At 50.7% G+C, this 20,783-nt stretch overlaps 1 protein-coding gene across 1 annotated transcript in view; it reads left to right on the top strand.

Annotated features, from left to right (window-relative positions):
* The window catches only part of tmem39a (transmembrane protein 39A), a gene marked incomplete at its 5' end in the record, with an annotated part of 21,126 nt that extends 982 nt beyond the window's left edge, over positions 1-20,144 (top strand). The window contains 8 exon segments of the mRNA NM_001004850.1: positions 14,111-14,274; positions 14,866-15,088; positions 15,247-15,330; positions 16,639-16,793; positions 17,801-18,149; positions 18,351-18,538; positions 19,157-19,277; positions 19,392-20,144. Coding sequence (NP_001004850.1) covers positions 14,162-14,274; positions 14,866-15,088; positions 15,247-15,330; positions 16,639-16,793; positions 17,801-18,149; positions 18,351-18,538; positions 19,157-19,277; positions 19,392-19,625 — 1,467 coding nt within the window. The 3' untranslated portion in view covers positions 19,626-20,144.
* Positions 20,145-20,783: the final 639 nt, after the last annotated feature.

Consider the following 20,783-nt stretch of genomic DNA (forward strand, 5'->3'; position numbering starts at 1 on the left):
TGTGTGTTTGAGTACCCCCAGTTCATCAGTACAGTGTGTATGTGTGAGTACCCCCAATTCATCTATACAGTGTGTGTGTGAGTACCCCCAATTCATCTATACAGTGTGTGTGTGAGTACCCCCAATTCATCTATACAGTGTATGTGTGAGTACCCCCAATTCATCTATACAGTGTATGTGTGAGTACCCCCAATTCATCTATACAGTGTATGTGTGAGTACCCCCAATTCATCTATACAGTGTATGTGTGAGTACCCCCAATTCATCTATACAGTGTGTGTGTGAGTACCCCCAATTCATCAGTACAGTGTGTGTGTGAGTACCCCCAATTCATCTATACAGTGTGTATGTGTGAGTACCCCCAATTCATCTATACAGTGTGTGTGTGAGTACCCCCAATTCATCAGTACAGTGTGTGTGTGAGTACCCCCAATTCATCTATACAGTGTGTGTGTGAGTACCCCCAATTCATCAGTACAGTGTGTGTGTGAGTACCCCCAATTCATCTATACAGTGTATGTGTGAGTACCCCCAATTCATCTATACAGTGTATGTGTGAGTACCCCCAATTCATCTATACAGTGTATGTGTGAGTACCCCCAATTCATCTATACAGTGTATGTGTGAGTACCCCCAATTCATCTATACAGTGTGTGTGTGAGTACCCCCAATTCATCAGTACAGTGTGTGTGTGAGTACCCCCAATTCATCTATACAGTGTGTATGTGTGAGTACCCCCAATTCATCTATACAGTGTGTGTGTGAGTACCCCCAATTCATCAGTACAGTGTGTGTGTGAGTACCCCCAATTCATCTATACAGTGTGTGTGTGAGTACCCCCAATTCATCTATACAGTGTATGTGTGAGTACCCCCAATTCATCTATACAGTGTGTGTTTGAGTACCCCCAATTCATCAGTACAGTGTGTATGTGTGAGTACCCCCAATTCATCTATACAGTGTGTGTGTGAGTACCCCCAATTCATCTATACAGTGTATGTGTGAGTACCCCCAATTCATCTATACAGTGTATGTGTGAGTACCCCCAATTCATCTATACAGTGTGTGTGTGAGTACCCCCAATTCATCAGTACAGTGCGTGTGTGAGTACCCCCAATTCATCTATACAGTGTGTGTGTGAGTACCCCCAATTCATCTATACAGTGTATGTGTGAGTACCCCCAATTCATCTATACAGTGTGTGTGTGAGTACCCCCAATTCATCTATACAGTGTGTGTGTGAGTACCCCCAATTCATCTATACAGTGTATGTGTGAGTACCCCCAATTCATCTATACAGTGTGTGTGTGAGTACCCCCAATTCATCTATACAGTGTGTGTGTGAGTACCCCCAATTCATCTATACAGTGTGTATGTGTGAGTACCCCCAATTCATCTATACAGTGTATGTGTGAGTACCCCCAATTCATCTATACAGTGTATGTGTGAGTACCCCCAATTCATCTATACAGTGTGTGTGTGAGTACCCCCAATTCATCAGTACAGTGCGTGTGTGAGTACCCCCAATTCATCTATACAGTGTGTGTGTGAGTACCCCCAATTCATCTATACAGTGTATGTGTGAGTACCCCCAATTCATCTATACAGTGTGTGTGTGAGTACCCCCAATTCATCTATACAGTGTGTGTGTGAGTACCCCCAATTCATCAGTACAGTGTGTGTGTGAGTACCCCCAATTCATCTATACAGTGTGTATGTGTGAGTACCCCCAATTCATCTATACAGTGTGTGTGTGAGTACCCCCAATTCATCAGTACAGTGTGTGTGTGAGTACCCCCAATTCATCAGTACAGTGTATGTGTGAGTACCCCCAATTCATCTATACAGTGTGTGTGTGAGTACCCCAATTCATCTATACAGTGTGTGTGTGAGTACCCCCAATTCATCAGTACAGTGTATGTGTGAGTACCCCCAATTCATCTATACAGTGTGTGTGTGAGTACCCCCAATTCATCTATACAGTGTATGTGTGAGTACCCCCAATTCATCTATACAGTGTGTGTGAGTACCCCCAATTCATCTATACAGTGTGTGTGTGAGTACCCCCAATTCATCAGTACAGTGTATGTGTGAGTACCCCCAATTCATCTATACAGTGTGTGTGTGAGTACCCCCAATTCATCAGTACAGTGTGTGTGTGAGTACCCCCAATTCATCAGTACAGTGTGTGTGTGTGTGTGTGAGTACCCCCAATTCATCAGTACAGTGTATGTGTGAGTACCCCCAATTCATCAGTACAGTGTGTTTGTGTGAGTACCCCCAATTCATCAGTACAGTGTATGTGTGAGTACCCCCAATTCATCAGTACAGTGTGTGTGTGAGTACCCCCAATTCATCAGTACAGTGTGTGTGTGTGAGTACCCCCAATTCATCAGTACAGTGTGTGTGTGAGTACCCCCAATTCATCAGTACAGTGTATGTGTGAGTACCCCCAATTCATCAGTACAGTGTATGTGTGAGTACCCCCAATTCATCAGTACAGTGTATGTGTGAGTACCCCCAATTCATCTATACAGTGTATGTGTGAGTACCCCCAATTCATCTATACAGTGTATGTGTGAGTACCCCCAATTCATCTATACAGTGTGTGTGTGAGTACCCCCAATTCATCAGTACAGTGTATGTGTGAGTACCCCCAATTCATCTATACAGTGTGTGTGTGAGTACCCCCAATTCATCAGTACAGTGTATGTGTGAGTACCCCCAATTCATCTATACAGTGTGTGTGTGAGTACCCCCAATTCATCTATACAGTGTGTGTGTGAGTACCCCCAATTCATCTATACAGTGTATGTGTGAGTACCCCCAATTCATCAGTACAGTGTATGTGTGAGTACCCCCAATTCATCTATACAGTGTATGTGTGAGTACCCCCAATTCATCAGTACAGTGTATGTGTGAGTACCCCCAATTCATCAGTACAGTGTATGTGTGAGTACCCCCAATTCATCTATACAGTGTGTGTGTGAGTACCCCCAATTCATCAGTACAGTGTATGTGTGAGTACCCCCAATTCATCTATACAGTGTGTGTGTGAGTACCCCCAATTCATCTATACAGTGTGTGTGTGAGTACCCCCAATTCATCAGTACAGTGTGTGTGTGAGTACCCCGAATTCATCTATACAGTGTGTGTGTGAGTACCCCCAATTCATCTATACAGTGTGTGTGTGAGTACCCCCAATTCATCAGTACAGTGTGTGTGTGAGTACCCCCAATTCATCTATACAGTGTGTGTGTGAGTACCCCCAATTCATCTATACAGTGTGTGTGTGAGTACCCCCAATTCATCTATACAGTGTGTGTGTGAGTACCCCCAATTCATCAGTACAGTGTGTGTGTGAGTACCCCCAATTCATCTATACAGTGTGTGTGTGAGTACCCCCAATTCATCTATACAGTGTGTTTGTGAGTACCACCAATTCATCAGTACAGTGTGTGTGTGAGTACCCCCAATTCATCTATACAGTGTGTGTGTGAGTACCCCCAATTCATCAGTACAGTGTGTGTGTGAGTACCCCGAATTCATCTATACAGTGTGTGTGTGAGTACCCCCAATTCATCTATACAGTGTGTGTGTGAGTACCCCCAATTCATCAGTACAGTGTGTGTGTGAGTACCCCCAATTCATCTATACAGTGTGTGTGTGAGTACCCCCAATTCATCAGTACAGTGTGTGTGTGAGTACCCCGAATTCATCTATACAGTGTGTGTGTGAGTACCCCCAATTCATCTATACAGTGTGTGTGTGAGTACCCCCAATTCATCAGTACAGTGTGTGTGTGAGTACCCCCAATTCATCTATACAGTGTGTGTGTGAGTACCCCCAATTCATCTATACAGTGTGTGTGTGAGTACCCCCAATTCATCAGTACAGTGTGTGTGTGAGTACCCCGAATTCATCTATACAGTGTATGTGTGAGTACCCCCAATTCATCTATACAGTGTGTGTGTGAGTACCCCCAATTCATCAGTACAGTGTGTGTGTGAGTACCCCCAATTCATCTATACAGTGTGTGTGTGAGTACCCCCAATTCATCTATACAGTGTGTGTGTGAGTACCCCCAATTCATCAGTACAGTGTGTGTGTGAGTACCCCCAATTCATCTATACAGTGTGTGTGTGAGTACCCCCAATTCATCTATACAGTGTGTGTGTGAGTACCCCCAATTCATCAGTACAGTGTGTGTGTGAGTACCCCCAATTCATCTATACAGTGTGTGTGTGAGTACCCCCAATTCATCTATACAGTGTGTGTGTGAGTACCCCCAATTCATCTATACAGTGTGTGTGTGTGTGAGTACCCCCAATTCATCTATACAGTGTGTGTGTGTGAGTACCCCCAATTCATCTATACAGTGTGTGTGTGAGTACCCCCAATTCATCTATACAGTGTGTGTGTGAGTACCCCCAATTCATCTATACAGTGTGTGTGTGTGTGAGTACCCCCAATTCATCTATACAGTGTGTGTGTGAGTACCCCCAATTCATCTATACAGTGTGTGTGTGAGTACCCCCAATTCATCTATACAGTGTGTGTGTGAGTACCCCCAATTCATCTATACAGTGTGTGTGTGTGTGAGTACCCCCAATTCATCTATACAGTGTGTGTGTGAGTACCCCCAATTCATCAGTACAGTGTGTGTGTGAGTACCCCCAATTCATCTATACAGTGTGTGTGTGAGTACCCCCAATTCATCTATACAGTGTGTGTGTGAGTACCCCCAATTCATCTATACAGTGTGTGTGTGAGTACCCCCAATTCATCTATACAGTGTGTGTGTGAGTACCCCCAATTCATTAGGGCACATTCACACCATATAATGGCACAGTCAGGCTACTGGGGCTCAGTTGGCCAAGGTGCACCCCCAGTTGCCCAAGGTTATTGGGCAGATACAGTGCCAGATGGGGCAACTTTGCCGCTGCATTTTATCAGACTGACATTTCACAAAATATGACCTGTAGTTCCCTATGGGCCCAGTCACACAAGTGGTTTCCAGGATGCGGCGTACATGATTGGCTGGAAGTAAATGAAGCCTGATTGGTTGGTGAGTGGTTTGGGGCCCTATTGACGTTACTGAGAGAGTTATATTATTCCTTACTCCGTGTGTTGGGGGTCCGGCCCCAGTTCCGCGAGGGATCGTTGCTATGAAACTCTATGGGCCCCAGAGCCTATGGCGCTCGCGCTACGGAGTCGCTGCTACTGATTGTATGTTTCTGAGGTTCAGTTTATTCGCTGCGCGTCACAAATTGCTTCCCCCTCTGGGAATTTCTGTCACTCGCAGGTTTAAAGGTGCTTTCCGCTCATTAATTGTTACATTTCCTCAGCAGCTTCTGCCCCTACTGCCCCCCGAGCGGGGCAACTGTTATACATGGTTCCTACCTACCCCTAGTTCCCCCCCTGAGTAATGTGCCCATGGCTCCTACCTACCCCTAGTTCCCCCCCTGAGTAATGTGCCCATGGCTCCTACCTACCCCTAGTTCCCTCCCTGAGTAATGTGCCCATGGCTCCTACCTACCCCTAGTTCCCCCCCTGAGTAATGTGCTCATGGCTCCTACCTACCCCTAGTTCCCTCCCTGAGTAATGTGCCCATGGTTCCTACCTACCCCTAGTTCCCCCCCTGAGTAATGTGCCCATGGCTCCTACCTACCCCTAGTTCCCTCCCTGAGTAATGTGCCCATGGTTCCTACCTACCCCTAGTTCCCCCCCTGAGTAATGTGCCCATGGCTCCTACCTACCCCTAGTTAGCTCCCTGAGTAATGTGCCCATGGCTCCTACCTACCCCTAGTTCCCTCCCTGAGTAATGTGCCCATGGCTCCTACCTACCCCTAGTTCCCCCCCTGAGTAATGTGCCCATGGTTCCTACCTACCCCTAGTTCCCCCCCTGAGTAATGTGCCCATGGTTCCTACCTACCCCTAGTTCCCCCCCTGAGTAATGTGCCCATGGCTCCTACCTACCCCTAGTTAGCTCCCTGAGTAATGTGCCCATGGCTCCTACCTACCCCTAGTTCCCTCCCTGAGTAATGTGCCCATGGCTCCTACCTACCCCTAGTTCCCCCCCTGAGTAATGTGCCCATGGTTCCTACCTACCCCTAGTTCCCCCCCTGAGTAATGTGCCCATGGCTCCTACCTACCCCTAGTTCCCTCCCTAAATAATGTGCCCATGGCTCCTACCTACCCCTAGTTCCCCCCCTGAGTAATGTGCCCATGGCTCCTACCTACCCCTAGTTCCCTCCCTGAGTAATGTGCCCATGGCTCCTACCTACCCCTAGTTCCCACCCTAAATAATGTGCCCATGGCTCCTACCTACCCCTAGTTCCCTCCCTGAGTAATGTGCCCATGGCTCCTACCTACCCCTAGTTCCCACCCTGAGTAATGTGCCCATGGCTCCTACCTACCCCTAGTTCCCACCCTAAATAATGTGCCCATGGCTCCTACCTACCCCTAGTTCCCTCCCTGAGTAATGTGCCCATGGCTCCTACCTACCCCTAGTTCCCACCCTGAGTAATGTGCCCATGGCTCCTACCTACCCCTAGTTCCCTCCCTAAATAATGTGCCCATGGCTCCTACCTACCCCTAGTTCCCTCCCTAAATAATGTGCCCATGGCTCCTACCTACCCCTAGTTCCCTCCCTAAATAATGTGCCCATGGCTCCTACCTACCCCTAGTTCCCACCCTAAATAATGTGCCCATGGCTCCTACCTACCCCTAGTTCCCTCCCTGAGTAATGTGCCCATGGCTCCTACCTACCCCTAGTTCCCACCCTGAGTAATGTGCCCATGGCTCCTACCTACCCCTAGTTCCCTCCCTAAATAATGTGCCCATGGCTCCTACCTACCCCTAGTTCCCTCCCTGAGTAATGTGCCCATGGCTCCTACCTACCCCTAGTTCCCACCCTGAGTAATGTGCCCATGGCTCCTACCTACCCCTAGTTCCCTCCCTGAGTAATGTGCCCATGGCTCCTACCTACCCCTAGTTCCCACCCTGAGTAATGTGCCCATGGCTCCTACCTACCCCTAGTTCCCTCCCTGAGTAATGTGCCCATGGCTCCTACCTACCCCTAGTTCCCTCCCTGAGTAATGTGCCCATGGCTCCTACCTACCCCTAGTTCCCACCCTGAGTAATGTGCCCATGGCTCCTACCTACCCCTAGTTCCCACCCTGAGTAATGTGCCCATGGCTCCTACCTACCCCTAGTTCCCTCCCTGAGTAATGTGCCCATGGCTCCTACCTACCCCTAGTTCCCTCCCTGAGTAATGTGCCCATGGCTCCTACCTACCCCTAGTTCCCTCCCTGAGTAATGTGCCCATGGCTCCTACCTACCCCTAGTTCCCTCCCTGAGTAATGTGCCCATGGCTCCTACCTACCCCTAGTTCCCTCCCTGAGTAATGTGCCCATGGCTCCTACCTACCCCTAGTTCCCACCCTGAGTAATGTGCCCATGGCTCCTACCTACCCCTAGTTCCCACCCTGAGTAATGTGCCCATGGCTCCTACCTACCCCTAGTTCCCCCCCTGAGTAATGTGCCCATGGCTCCTACCTACCCCTAGTTCCCTCCCTAAATAATGTGCCCATGGCTCCTACCTACCCCTAGTTCCCTCCCTGAGTAATGTGCCCATGGCTCCTACCTACCCCTAGTTCCCACCCTAAATAATGTGCCCATGGCTCCTACCTACCCCTAGTTCCCTCCCTGAGTAATGTGCCCATGGCTCCTACCTACCCCTAGTTCCCTCCCTGAGTAATGTGCCCATGGCTCCTACCTACCCCTAGTTCCCTCCCTGAGTAATGTGCCCATGGCTCCTACCTACCCCTAGTTCCCTCCCTAAATAATGTGCCCATGGCTCCTACCTACCCCTAGTTCCCTCCCTGAGTAATGTGCCCATGGCTCCTACCTACCCCTAGTTCCCCCCCTGAGTAATGTGCCCATGGCTCCTACCTACCCCTAGTTCCCACCCTGAGTAATGTGCCCATGGCTCCTACCTACCCCTAGTTCCCTCCCTGAGTAATAAAACATAAAAACATTTATGAAATGTAATGAGAATTTGTAATAATAAAGTAATGATAACGAGCCCTTAATTACAGGGGAAGCTGCCAAGCTCTCAGCCCTATAGGAGCAGAACTAGTTACCTGGCATCAGCCCCCTATGCAGCCGCTAGTTACTGGTTATTCAGCCCCACTAGTTACTGGTTATTCAGCCCCACTAGTTACTGGTTATTCAGCCCCACTAGTTACTGGTTATTCAGCCCCACTAGTTACTTTACTAATGGCTTTACTAGGCCCCTTACTAATGGCTTTACTAGGCCCCTTACTAATGGCTTTACTAGGCCCCTTACTAATGGCTTTACTAGGCCCCTTACTAATGGCTTTACTAGGCCCCTTACTAATGGCTTTACTAGGCCCCTTACTAATGGCTTTACTAGGCCCCTTACTAATGGCTTTACTAGGCCCCTTACTAATGGCTTTACTAGGCCCCTTACTAATGGCTTTACTAGGCCCCTTACTAATGGCTTTACTAGGCCCCTTACTAATGGCTTTACTAGGCCCCTTACTAATGGCTTTACTAGGCCCCTTACTAATGGCTTTACTAGGCCCCTTACTAATGGCTTTACTAGGCCCCTTACTAATGGCTTTACTAGGCCCCTTACTAATGGCTTTACAAGGCCCCTTACTAATGGCTTTACTAGGCCCCTTACTAATGGCTTTACTAGGCCCCTTACTAATGGCTTTACTAGGCCCCTTACTAATGGCTTTACTAGGCCCCTTACTAATGGCTTTAGTAGGCCCCTTACTAATGGCTTTAGCAGGCCCCTTACTAATGGCTTTAGTAGGCCCCTTACTAATGGCTTTACTAGACCCCTTACTAATGGCTTAACTAGGCCCCTTACTAATGGCTTTACTAGGCCCCTTACTAATGGCTTTACTAGGCCCCTTACTAATGGCTTTAGTAGGCCCCTTACTAATGGCTTTACTAGGCCCCTTACTAATGGCTTTACTAGGCCCCTTACTAATGGCTTTAGTAGGCCCCTTACTAATGGCTTTACTAGGCCCCTTACTAATGGCTTTACTAGGCCCCTTACTAATGGCTTTACTAGGCCCCTTACTAATGGCTTTACTAGGCCCAGTTTAGCTCAGACTCAGGGTTCAATTTCCCTTTATTATTCTGCCCGACAAGTTCAGCTTCACCTTTTGCCGGGGGGGGGGGGGGGGCACTCGGGGGGTTTCTGAGAGAAGTGAGAGAGTGGTGGGACGGGAGGCTGAGCAGCGAGACAGCTCCGACAGCTCAGCGAGAGATGCACAGCGGAAACGCTCTGGGAAACTGAGGAAACAGCTTGTGATGTGGCAGAAGCGCATAACCCCCCCCCCCCCGGCAGCCTCTGTCTCCCTGTGCCGGTGCCCGGGTACCCGCTGTGCCTTGGCATTGAGTTGGGTCGTCTGTGTGCAGCTTATACAGCCCTTGCTCTGTTGGGGGTTGTAGTTGAACAACAGCGTCGGCTGCCTGTTCCTACTGTACATGCCTGTGTATACTGACACTCACCCTGGGGCCCCCTATCATTCTCAGCAGCTTTGCAATGTGTAGTAATGTACAATATATATAGGCTTGCAAAGGATTGTGGGACTTGTAGTGTCGGGCAGGGAGAGCTGATCCGGCCACATTGCAACCGGCAGGTTTGAGACTAAGATCCTTAGGGGCCACATTCTGCTTGTTGGCCGGGCCCCTCCACCCCAGTGACCAGGGGGCTTATATTAGGGGCCCCACTAACTCACTTGTTTGGGGCCTAATGGTTTATAGCCGGGACTGTGCTGAGCCAATTGCAATTTCTTTTCTTAACAGCCAATGGCTATGAGCCTTCCTGCATCGATGTTTTATGGGGTTTGCGGTCCCTCCTGCACCGCTGGTTCTGCCTCTGACACGTTCCATCTCACACAGTGTCGCTGGCGCCTTGGTCACTGCTCTGTGGTCTGTGGCCCCGGAAGCCGGGCAGTAGGCGGAGCCGTGGGAGGAAGTGTAAATATTTAGCAACAGTGAAGCAAAGCAGAACCCGACTTCTCTGGTGCATTTGTACCGAGAAATAGATATTTATTTAAAGGGGAAGTTGCTGCCCCCGTGGCCGAGTGTCACCCCACCGAGCCCAGGCTGCCGAGTGTCGCCCCACCGAACCCGGGCTGCCGAGTGTCGCCCCACAGAGCCCGGGCTGCCGAGTGTCGCCCCACCGAGCCCGGGCTGCCGAGTGTCGCCCCACCGAGCCCGGGCTGCCGAGTGTCGCCCCACCGAGCCCGGGCTGCCGAGTGACGCCCCACCGAGCCCGGGCTGCCGAGTGACGCCCCACCGAGCCCGGGCTGCCGAGTGTCGCCCCACCGAGCCCGGGCTGCCGAGTGTCGCCCCACCGAGCCCGGGCTGCCGAGTGTCGCCCCACCGAGCCCGGGCTGCCGAGTGTCGCCCCACCGAGCCCGGGCTGCCGAGTGTCGCCCCACCTAGGCCCGGGCTGCCGAGTGACGCCCCACCGAACCCGGGCTGCCGAGTGTCGCCCCACCGAGCCCGGGCTGCCGAGTGTCGCCCCACCGAGCCCGGGCTGCCGAGTGTCGCCCCACCGAGCCCCAGGCTGCCGAGTGTCGCCCCACCGAGCCCGGGCTGCCGAGTGTCGCCCCACCGAGCCCGGGCTGCCGAGTGTCGCCCCACCGAGCCCCAGGCTGCCGAGTGTCGCCCCACCGAGCCCGGGCTGCCGAGTGTCGCCCCACCGAGCCCGGGCTGCCGAGTGTCGCCCCACCGAGCCCCAGGCTGCCGAGTGTCGCCCCACCGAGCCCGGGCTGCCGAGTGTCGCCCCACCGAGCCCGGGCTGCCGAGTGTCGCCCCACCGAGCCCGGGCTGCCGAGTGTCACCTCAATTCAGGATCCCAGTTCAGTTGGAGAAGGAGAGGGTTCAGGCAGGAACGCTCTGTTGGGATCAGTATAGCGGCCGGGAGCACTTGGCTCTGCACAGACAGGCGCTCAGATGTTTCTGCCCCCAATTGATTTCAGAATGAGGAAACCATGAGAGGCGCCGGCGGCTGCAGAACGTGTCCCAGCGGGTCGGAGGCTCAGTAGTCGTGCATGTCGGGATGGAGCGTGTTCCTACTGGCCCCCAGCACACGGCTGCTCCCTACTTGCCAGCGGCACAAGCGCATTTCCACGTCCCTGGGGTGTTAGAGACGGTGCAGCTCCGAATAGATAAACATGGGGGTGTGAGACACGGGGCCCAGCCAGTTAGACCCACGCGTGACTGTCTGTGACTGCAGTAAAAACAGAAGTTATTTGGTGAGAATAGGGCCCCTGCCAAGGGCCACCCACCCCGGCTGTACAGACAGACCCCCAGGGCCCACCTTGTGGCCCCATATTAGTGCTTTGCAGACGCCATGTTTAGTCTCGTGGCTCTAGTTATTGTGTGTATAGTGTATATAGTGAATAAAGAACCCCCTGTTGTAAAATATAAGGATGTTACAAGTCACCGAGGGGATAACCATACAAGATACAAGGCCGAGTGCTTTTATACAGGTCATGGAACTCCAAGGTGACTTCTAATATCCTTATATTTTACAACAGGGGGGACTTTATTATAATATACAAGTTTCAGTGAGTCATGTGACAGACATGACATCACTAAGCTCCGATTATAACTGATGACATCACTAAGCACCGTTTATAAGGATCTTATTTACAGTTTGGTCCCATAGGGGAATGACCCTGCAGTTTCTGCAGGTGAAAGGGATTCTGGGACTATTTCCCTTTCATGCAGGAACAGCCTGAAGCTACATCTTCCCTCCTGGACCCTCCGTGTTTCAGACAAACCCAGTCTTGTTATTTCTGTGTGTGTGAGTGTGTGTGTGAGTGAGTGTGTGTGAGTGAGTGAGTGTGTGTGTGAGTGAGTGTGTGTGTGAGTGAGTGTGTGTGTGAGTGAGTGTGTGTGTGTGAGTGTGTGTGTGTGAGTGTGTGTGTGAGTGAGTGAGTGTGTGTGTGAGTGAGTGTGTGTGTGAGTGAGTGTGTGTGTGAGTGAGTGTGTGTGAGTGTGTGTGTGAGAGTGTGAGTGAGTGTGTGTGTGAGAGTGTGTGAGTGTGTGTGAGTGAGTGAGTGTGTGTGTGAGTGTGTGTGTGTGTGTGTGTGTGTGTGTGTGTGTGTACAGTATATATTAGTTCTGTGTCTTGTATATATGGGCAGGCCAGCTGGTATCTGTGCCCTGGGGAGGCGCCCCATCAGTGGAACCCACAATGTAGGTTGGGGTCCCTGGCCTATGGAATGCAAGGCTGCTGTATATTGGGGGCAGTGTTTGATTGGATGAGATTGGCAGCCAAATCAGTATGGCAGCTTCAGGGCCCCAGTGTGCAGATAGGGGGGGCTCATACTGGGGGGGGCACTGTGTCTCTGGTTAATGTGGGAGTTTTTGTAGCTCGACCTTAATGATTTGTTTGTTCGTAGGTGGGGATTTCTGTTGGGGGATTCCTGTGTATAACGCACACGCGGCTTCCTGTTTCTCTGCTATCTGCCTCATTGCTCGTTGCCCGGCCTGCCACTTCCCTTTATTGGGGGGCACTCTCACTTATAGGGGCCGCTATTATCCATCTAAAGTGAAGCCCATGTGTAGGGACTGGTCATAAGTCACTTCCAATGGAAGTTGCAGTCAGTATATAGAGTATCCCTGGCAGCGCTGCCTGATGTGCCAGTGGGGAGTTGGTATATGCCCCCCCCCTTTCCCAGTGGGGAGTTGGTATATGCCCCCCCCCTTTCCCAGTGGGGAGTTGGTATATGCCCCCCCCTTTCCCAGTGGGGAGTTGGTATATGCCCCCCCCTTTCCCAGTGGGGAGTTGGTATATGCCCCCCCCCTTTCCCAGTGGGGAGTTGGTATATGCCCTCCCTTTCCCAGAGGGGAGTTGGTATATGCCCCCCCCTTTCCCAGTGGGGAGTTGGTATATGCCCCCCCCTTTCCCAGTGGGGAGTTGGTATATGCCCTCCCCTTTCCCAGAGGGGAGTTGGTATATGCCCCCCCCTTTCCCAGTGGGGAGTTGGTATATGCCCTCCCCTTTCCCAGTGGGGAGTTGGTATATGCCCTCCCCTTTCCCAGTGGGGAGTTGGTATATGCCCCCCCCTTTCCCAGTGGGGAGTTGGTATATGCCCCCCCCTTTCCCAGTGGGGAGTTGGTATATGCCCCCCCTTTCCTAGTGGGGAGTTAGTATGCCCTATGTAGAAAGGTTGGTACCGATGGGTAAGACAATATAGATACATGCGGTGCCCAACCCAAGGCCCCTCGGCTACTGTACAACTCCCAGCGCCCCCCCCCCAGACCTGCCTGTCGGACCCGCGGCTGCTGCATATATTCCGCTCTCTGGGGGGGCAGTAAGTGGAGCTTGGCCTCACTCAGGGGGAGAAATCAGCGGTGTTTGGGCCCCGGCCAAGGCTCCCCTGGCTCCTCTGTGTAATGGAAAGTAAAACAAACTGGAGGGGGGAGCGAGTAACAGGGATGAGAGGTTCCCCCCCCCCCCCCCCCGGGGGAAGTTACACATTTCCCTGTCAACTGCCAAACATGGCCGCCAGCGTCCCCTTAACATCACAGCGGCCATATGTGCGTCTGGCCTCCCTCAGCAGCACCCACAGTATATGGAGATACAGATATACTGTTATAGAGATGTAGTTGTACTAAAGCTCCCAGCATCCCTGAAATGCATTGGTTTCAGCTCTCTATAAACTACAAGTCCCAGCATCCTCAGCAGGTTTAGCATTTGACTGACTGCAGTTCTACAGATGGAGCTCAGATGGCTCACAGCGCCACTGCAACTGGGTCACTGGGCCCAGGTGGGACATAGCAGTCACGGTGTATGTGTCTGCCCCCGGGTGGTGTATGTGTCTGCCCCCGGGTGGTGTGCGTGTCTCTGCCCCCGGGTGGTGTGCGTGTCTCTGCCCCCGGGTGGTGTGTGTCTCTGTTTTTGGCTAATTAGTGTCTGGCAGTAGCAGCGCAGGACAAGTCGGTATGAGGGAATGGGTGCGGAACGCGTTGCCCCCGGGTGCTGCTGATCACTGATGCTTTTCCCATTACAGAGCTGGCACGGTGGGCAGGGTGAGTTCAAGGCCTCAGAGTGGAGCCTCCTGGTGGTGCTGGACGTGGACTGGCACCTTGTCATGCCCGGTGGAAGGAGGGGTCCAAGCCGGCAGCAACTGAGCCGTTCCGCGTTGCCCTCTTTGCAAACCTTGGTTGGTGGGACGTGTGGCAATGGCACGGGGCTGAGGAACAGGTAACTGTGAGCATCCGACTGGGGGGGGCACCTTATAGGGGTAGAGAGTGATATTCTGAGACAATTTGCAATTGGTCTTCATTTTTTTATTTGTAGTATTTTAGTTATTTTGTTTTCAGTTCAGGAACTCTCCAGTATGGAGTTTCAGCTGTCATTTGGTTGCTAGGGTCCAAGTTACCTTAGCAACCAGAGAGTGGATTGGATGAGAGACGGGTATATGAATAGGAGAGGGGCTGAATAGAAAATAAAGTTACAAAAAGTAACAATAACAATAAAACTGGAGCCTCACAGAGCAATAGGGTTTGTTGCCGGGGTCAGTGACCCCCATTTAAAAACTCAAAGTGTTGGAAGAAGGCAAAAACTATAACAAATAAATAATGACCAATTGAAATAATAAAAGCCCAATTGAAAGGTTGCTTAGAATAGTTCTATAACCTACTAAAAGTTAGCTTAATAGTGAACCCCCACCTTTAACTAGTAAGGAGAAAGCTGGAGGTGCAGCGGTTCTGGGGCTGCTGTAGGGGTATCTTCTACTGCAAATCAGCACCTACAGACCAATAATATTGCATTGTTTGCTCCTCCCCTTTGTAGGAACGGTAGCGCCATTGGCCTCTCGGCTCCTCCCATCACTGCCCTGATTACCCCCGAGCCGGTGCGTCACTGCCACATCCCTGAGCTGCCATTGGACGGGGGCCTCCTCTTCGAGTTCCTCTTCTTCATCTACCTGCTGGTGGCGCTGTTCATCCAGTACATCAACATCTACAAGAGCGTGTGGTGGTACCCGTACAATCACCCGGCCTCGTGCACCTCGCTGGTGAGTGCTCACTCACACTCACTCTGCTTGGCACGAGTCCCAGCATGCACAGGGGATTCTAGGGGCACTAAGGGCAGCGGGGTTACTGGGAATGCTGGGGGCCCTGGGCCAGTACATTATGGGGCCCCCCAATACCTGCTTTGTTTCCTCTCTTGCAGAATTTCCACCTTATCGATTACCATTTGGCGGCCTTTATCACCGTCATGCTGGCCCGGCGCCTGGTCTGGGCGCTGATATCAGAAGTAAGTGACCTTTACTAGTAGTGACTAGGTTAGTAGTGACTAGGTTAGTAGTAGTGACTAGGTTACTAGTATTATGTGATACTTTACCAGTCCCACTGTTATTCCCGTCACTGTGATTCACATACAAACCTACATAATTGGTGGGCAAGAGACATGTGACTAGTGGGCGTGGCAGCCGTGCCAACTCTGATTGGATACAAACCAGTTACCGGATACAGACCAGCTAATTCCTTTATCCATTGGAAACGGATCAACTACAGTATCCAGATTTATTGCAGCTTTCTGTGTTGGAGCCAGATCTGCTACAGCCTCATCCATTGGATAGAGATCTACTACAGCTCCATTCATTGGCTTCAGATCTGCGACAGTCTCATCCATTGGATAGGGATCTACTACAGCTCCATTCACTGGCTTCAGATCTGCTACAGTCTCATCCATTGGATAGGGATCTACTACAGCTCCATTCACTGGCTTCAGATCTGCAACAGTCTCATCCATTGGATAGGGATCTACTACAGCTCCATTCACTGGCTTCAGATCTGCAACAGTCTCATCCATTGGATAGGGATCTACTACAGCTCCATTCATTGGCTTCAGATCTGCTACAGCCTCATCCATTGGATAGGGATCTACTACAGCTCCATTCATTGGCTTCAGATCTGCTACAGCCTCATCCATTGGATAGGGATCTACTACAGCTCCATTCATTGGCTTCAGATCTGCTACAGTCTCATCCATTGAATTGGGATCTACTTCAGCTCCATTCATTGGCTTCAGATTTGCTACAGTCTCATCCATTGGATAGGGATCTACTTCAGCTCCATTCATTGGCTTCAGATTTGCTACAGTCTCATCCATTGGATAGGGATCTACCACAACTCCAATTATTGGATACAGATCTGCTACAGCCCTATTTATTGGTTATATGCTACAGGCTCATTCATTGGACAGAGAGCCGCTACATCCACCTTCTACATCCCCCTTAGTTACTAGATATATGGTACAAAATGAGTCATTGGATACAGCTCCCCTACAGCTTCATTGATTGGATACAAAGCTGCCTATGTGGCCATTTATTGCCTAGAGACTGCCGTAGGCCCGCGTAACGGGTATCCCTGAGGCTGGGGGGCTGCAGGTCTCTGTATCCCCCGAGGGGGAGGTTCTGGTTCCATTCCCACTGTGGGATTCATGTTATTATTATATATTCTACCCAAGTACCCTGCCTGGCACAAATCCTTCTCCCTGTAGGCAATAGCGCCGCCCTGCAGGGGTTGGTGTGTAACTGTCTCACCCTTTCTCGTATGTCAGGCCTCGCAGGTGGGAACCTCGTCCATGGTCCATTACGCGGCTCTGATCACTGCCCGACTGGTGCTGCTCACGCTGTGCGGCTGGGTCTTCTGCTGGACTCTGGTCAACCTGTTCCGCAATCATTCAGTGCTGAACCTCCTCTTCTTGGGATACCCGTGAGTGCCTCTAGTGGTGAAGGGGGGTAGTTGTGGTTAAAGGGGAAGTTTCACTTAGCCTTTTACTTTGTGCCTGTGTCTAAATTAAATGTTATTGGTGGCCAGGGTCAGTGACCCCAGGAGAGTAGTAAACCTAAAACTGTGTTCAGGGCTGCCACCGGTGATTATGGGACCCTAGTGGGCCCTTCCCCACTCAAGTGACACCACTTTTTATCCCAAGGGCAATGGACCCTGCTGAAAAGTAGAATGGGGCCCTCTGCGCTCGATTTGTGGTGCCCAGTGGGAAAAAAATGCCCCATGCGTGATTGGCCACACCCCTTACCCACCCCATCTCTTGGGACCCCTGATTGCAGTCCCCCCTGTACTACCCTGATGGTACTTTCTGCACACAGGCAGTTTCCTTGCAAGAGAATCACATAGCAACCAGGTGGTGCTGTTTCTTCTGTGGCCACTAGAGGGCACTCCATGATGCCCATCGTAGCACTGTACAGTATAACGACCAATTGCAAACTGTCTTGGCAAATCACTCTCTACATCATAAAATCCATTTATAGGGGTTCTGAGACAATTTGCAATTGGTCTTTTCGGTTATTTATCTTTTGTTTATCAGCTTTCCAGCTTGAAATTTCAGCAGCTATCTGGTTGCTAGGGTCTTGCTTACCTTAGCAACTAGGCAGTGGTGTGAATGAGAGGCTGGAATATGAATAGGGGAGGAACTGAATAGAAAGATAAGGAATAAAAAGTAACAATAACAATAAAACTGGAGCCTCACAGAGCAATAGGGTTTGGCTGCCGGGGTCAGTGACCCCCATGTAAAAAAAACTATAACAAATAAATAATGAAGACCAATTGCAGAGTTGCTAAGAATAGTACATACTAAAAGTTATCTTAAAGATGAAGCACCCCTTTAAATTCCCTCAGGCATTGTGTTACCTGGAGTCCTGACCGTAGCAACCAGGCTGCTGCGTGAATGCCAGGATGACCAATAACATCCCGTTTTCCCGTAGGTTTGGGGTTTACGTCCCTCTCTGCTGCTTTCACCAAGACAGCCGCTCCCAGCCGCTCCCCACAGACTGCGGGTACCTGGTGCAGGACCCCCTAGTGGACGATGGTGCTAACGGCATGGCCACTCTGGTCCGACCCCGAGATTTCCTGTCGCTGCTGCGGGAGTCGCTGAGGGAGCAGTTTAACAGCACCCCGTCTATCCCGTCGCACAGTTGCCCCCTGTCCCCCGACCTCATACGCAACGAAGTGGAGTGTCTGAAGGCCGACTTCAACCGCAGGATCAAGGAAGTGCTCTTCAACTCCCTCTTCAGTGCCTACTATGTGGCCTTCCTGCCACTGTGCTTCGTAAAGGTGCGCCCCGTGGCCCCCAATACTGTTTAACCAATCATTGTTATGAACCCCAGCTCTTATGTCTGCCCATTGACTATACATCCCCTCCCTTTGCTGATCGCAAACTCTCCTTTCCTCCAGTATCCAGTTGCCTATTTTAGGAGGAGCCCCCCAGTAGTGTAGCTGTGTGCGCCCCTCTAATAGACTTGTGTTCCCTCACAGAGCACCCAGTATTATGACATGCGCTGGTCGTGTGAGCACCTCATTATGGTCTGGATCAATGCCTTCGTCATGCTGAGCACCCAGCTCCTGCCCCCCAAGTACTGTGACTTGTTACACAGATCTGCCTCCCACCTGGGCAAGTGGCAGAAACTGGAGCACGGATCCTACAGCAACGCACCCCAGCACATGTAAGTACCCCTCTAGTACTATGGGATCTCTCTGTACAGGCTATGAGCAAACTTAGGGGGCTGTTCCTGCTGAATTGTGCTTAGTACAGGGGAATCCCTATGTGCCATAGTTTTATGGTATCTCTCTGTACAGGCTATGAGCAAACTTAGGGGGCTGTTCCTGCTGAATTGTGCTTAGTACAGGGGAATCCCTATGTGCCATAGTTTTATGGTATCTCTGTGTAGAGGCTATGAGTAAACTTAGGGGGCTGTTCCTGCTGAATTGTGCTTAGTACAGGGGAATCCCTATGTGCCATAGTTTTATGATATCTCTCTGTACAGGCTATGGGCAAACTTAGGGGGCTGTTCCTGCTGAATTGTGCTTAGTACAGGGGAATCCCTATGCTGCCATAGTTTTATGGTATCTCTCTGTACAGGCTATGAGCAAACTTAGGGGGCTGTTCCTGCTGAATTGTGCTTAGTACAGGGGAATCCCTATGCTGCCATAGTTTTATGGTATCTCTCTGTACAGGCTATGGGCAAACTTAGGGGGCTGTTCCTGCTGAATTGTGCTTAGTACAGGGGAATCCCTATCACACACACACACAAGGTGTAACTGACTCCGGTTTCTTTCCGTAGCTGGTCAGAGAACACAGTATGGCCGCAGGGCGTCCTGGTACGACACAGCAGAAGTTTATACAAAGCCGTCGGCCCATATAACGTAGCAGTGCCTTCAGAAGTCTCACACGCCAGATTTTATGTAAGTAGGAGTCTGTTTACTTCCCCTTTAATGTTGCTTTCCCTGGGATTCAGACAGCAGAAGCAGGTGGTACGTCCCATAAGACTTTCCCTTCTCCCTTTCTCTCTCTGGCAGTTCCTGTTTCACCGGCCGTTACGGCTCCTGAACCTGCTGCTCATTATCGAGGGCAGCCTGGTGCTTTACCAGCTCTACTCCCTGCTGCGGGCAGAGAAGTGGAACCACACGCTTTCCATCGCGCTCATTCTCTTCTGCAACTACTACGTCCTATTCAAGCTCCTCCGGGACCGGATAGTACTGGGCCGGGCCTACTCCTACCCAATCAGCAGCTACGGACTGAAACCCCACTGAGACGGGGGGAGGGGCCCATTAAGCCGAAGGGGAAAAGAAACGCAGGAGATTTGATAGGAAAAAGAAAAAAAAATATACAAAAAAAAAAATCTGGAAAAAAAAAAAATATTTTGGTACAATTCTATATTTTTCTCGCAATGTTTATAAATATTTAAGATATTTTATATTTTGTATATGATTTTGTTGTGTTGGGAAGGGGGGGGGGGTGCATTTCTGTAAAGGCGAATCGGAACGGCTGAGAGCTCCCCCTGGAGGCCGCAAAGAAGGAGAAGCCGCAAAGTATTCTAACGCCATTTTGGGCAAATCTCGTGCCGTCGGCCCCGCTGTAGGGAACCAGGCACCTGATTGGCCGCTCATCTCCTGGAACAGGAAGTGCCAAACTGAGCTCTCGCTGGAAGGAGTAGTTGCATGGAACAGACTCCCAGCCGAGGCCGAGCAGCATGAAGTCTGACCACCCCCCGATATCACTTTGCCAATTCTGCAGCTGCCAGACAAACTTGAATAAAGCTGAAGGCTTCACAAATAAACTGCGGGCTCCGGCCTTTTATTAACCAATAGGCAGGAGGGGGGGGGGGGAAGCTGCACCTCACACCGACCAATGGATAGTTCAGCCATTATGGGGGTGTTGCTTCCTGGCATTTCTGCTGCTTCCCCCTGCCCCTTCTGTAAGCAAAGCCTTTCCTTGCTGATGACAAAACCCCCATTCCTCCAGACTCTCTAACCCAATAGTTTCATGGTTTAAAGGGAAACTATCCCCCCAGAATGAATACGTAACCAACAGACAGTTTATATTACTGTAAGTAGCCTATTAAAGAATCTCCCCAAACTGGAATATATATATCAGTAAATATTGCCCTTTTACATCCTTTCCCTTGAGCCGCCATTTAGTGATGGGCTGTGTGCTCCCTCAGAGATCAGCTGACAGGAAGTGATGCAGCTCTAACAGGAAGTAGTGTGGGAGCAAAAGGCAGAACTCTGCCCATTCATTGGCTGATGGGGCCTAGCATGTGTGTGTGCCTTGGCTTGTTTGTGTGCACTGTGACTCCTATGATCCCAGGGGGCGGCCCTTAGTACATAAAATGGCAGTTTCCTATTTAGGATTACCCAATGGCACATACTACTAAATAAGTATATTTATATGAAAATGGTTTATTTAGA

The sequence above is a fragment of the Xenopus tropicalis genome, chromosome 2, assembly GCF_000004195.4.
Source record: "Xenopus tropicalis strain Nigerian chromosome 2, UCB_Xtro_10.0, whole genome shotgun sequence".
Lineage (NCBI taxonomy): Eukaryota > Metazoa > Chordata > Amphibia > Anura > Pipidae > Xenopus > Xenopus tropicalis.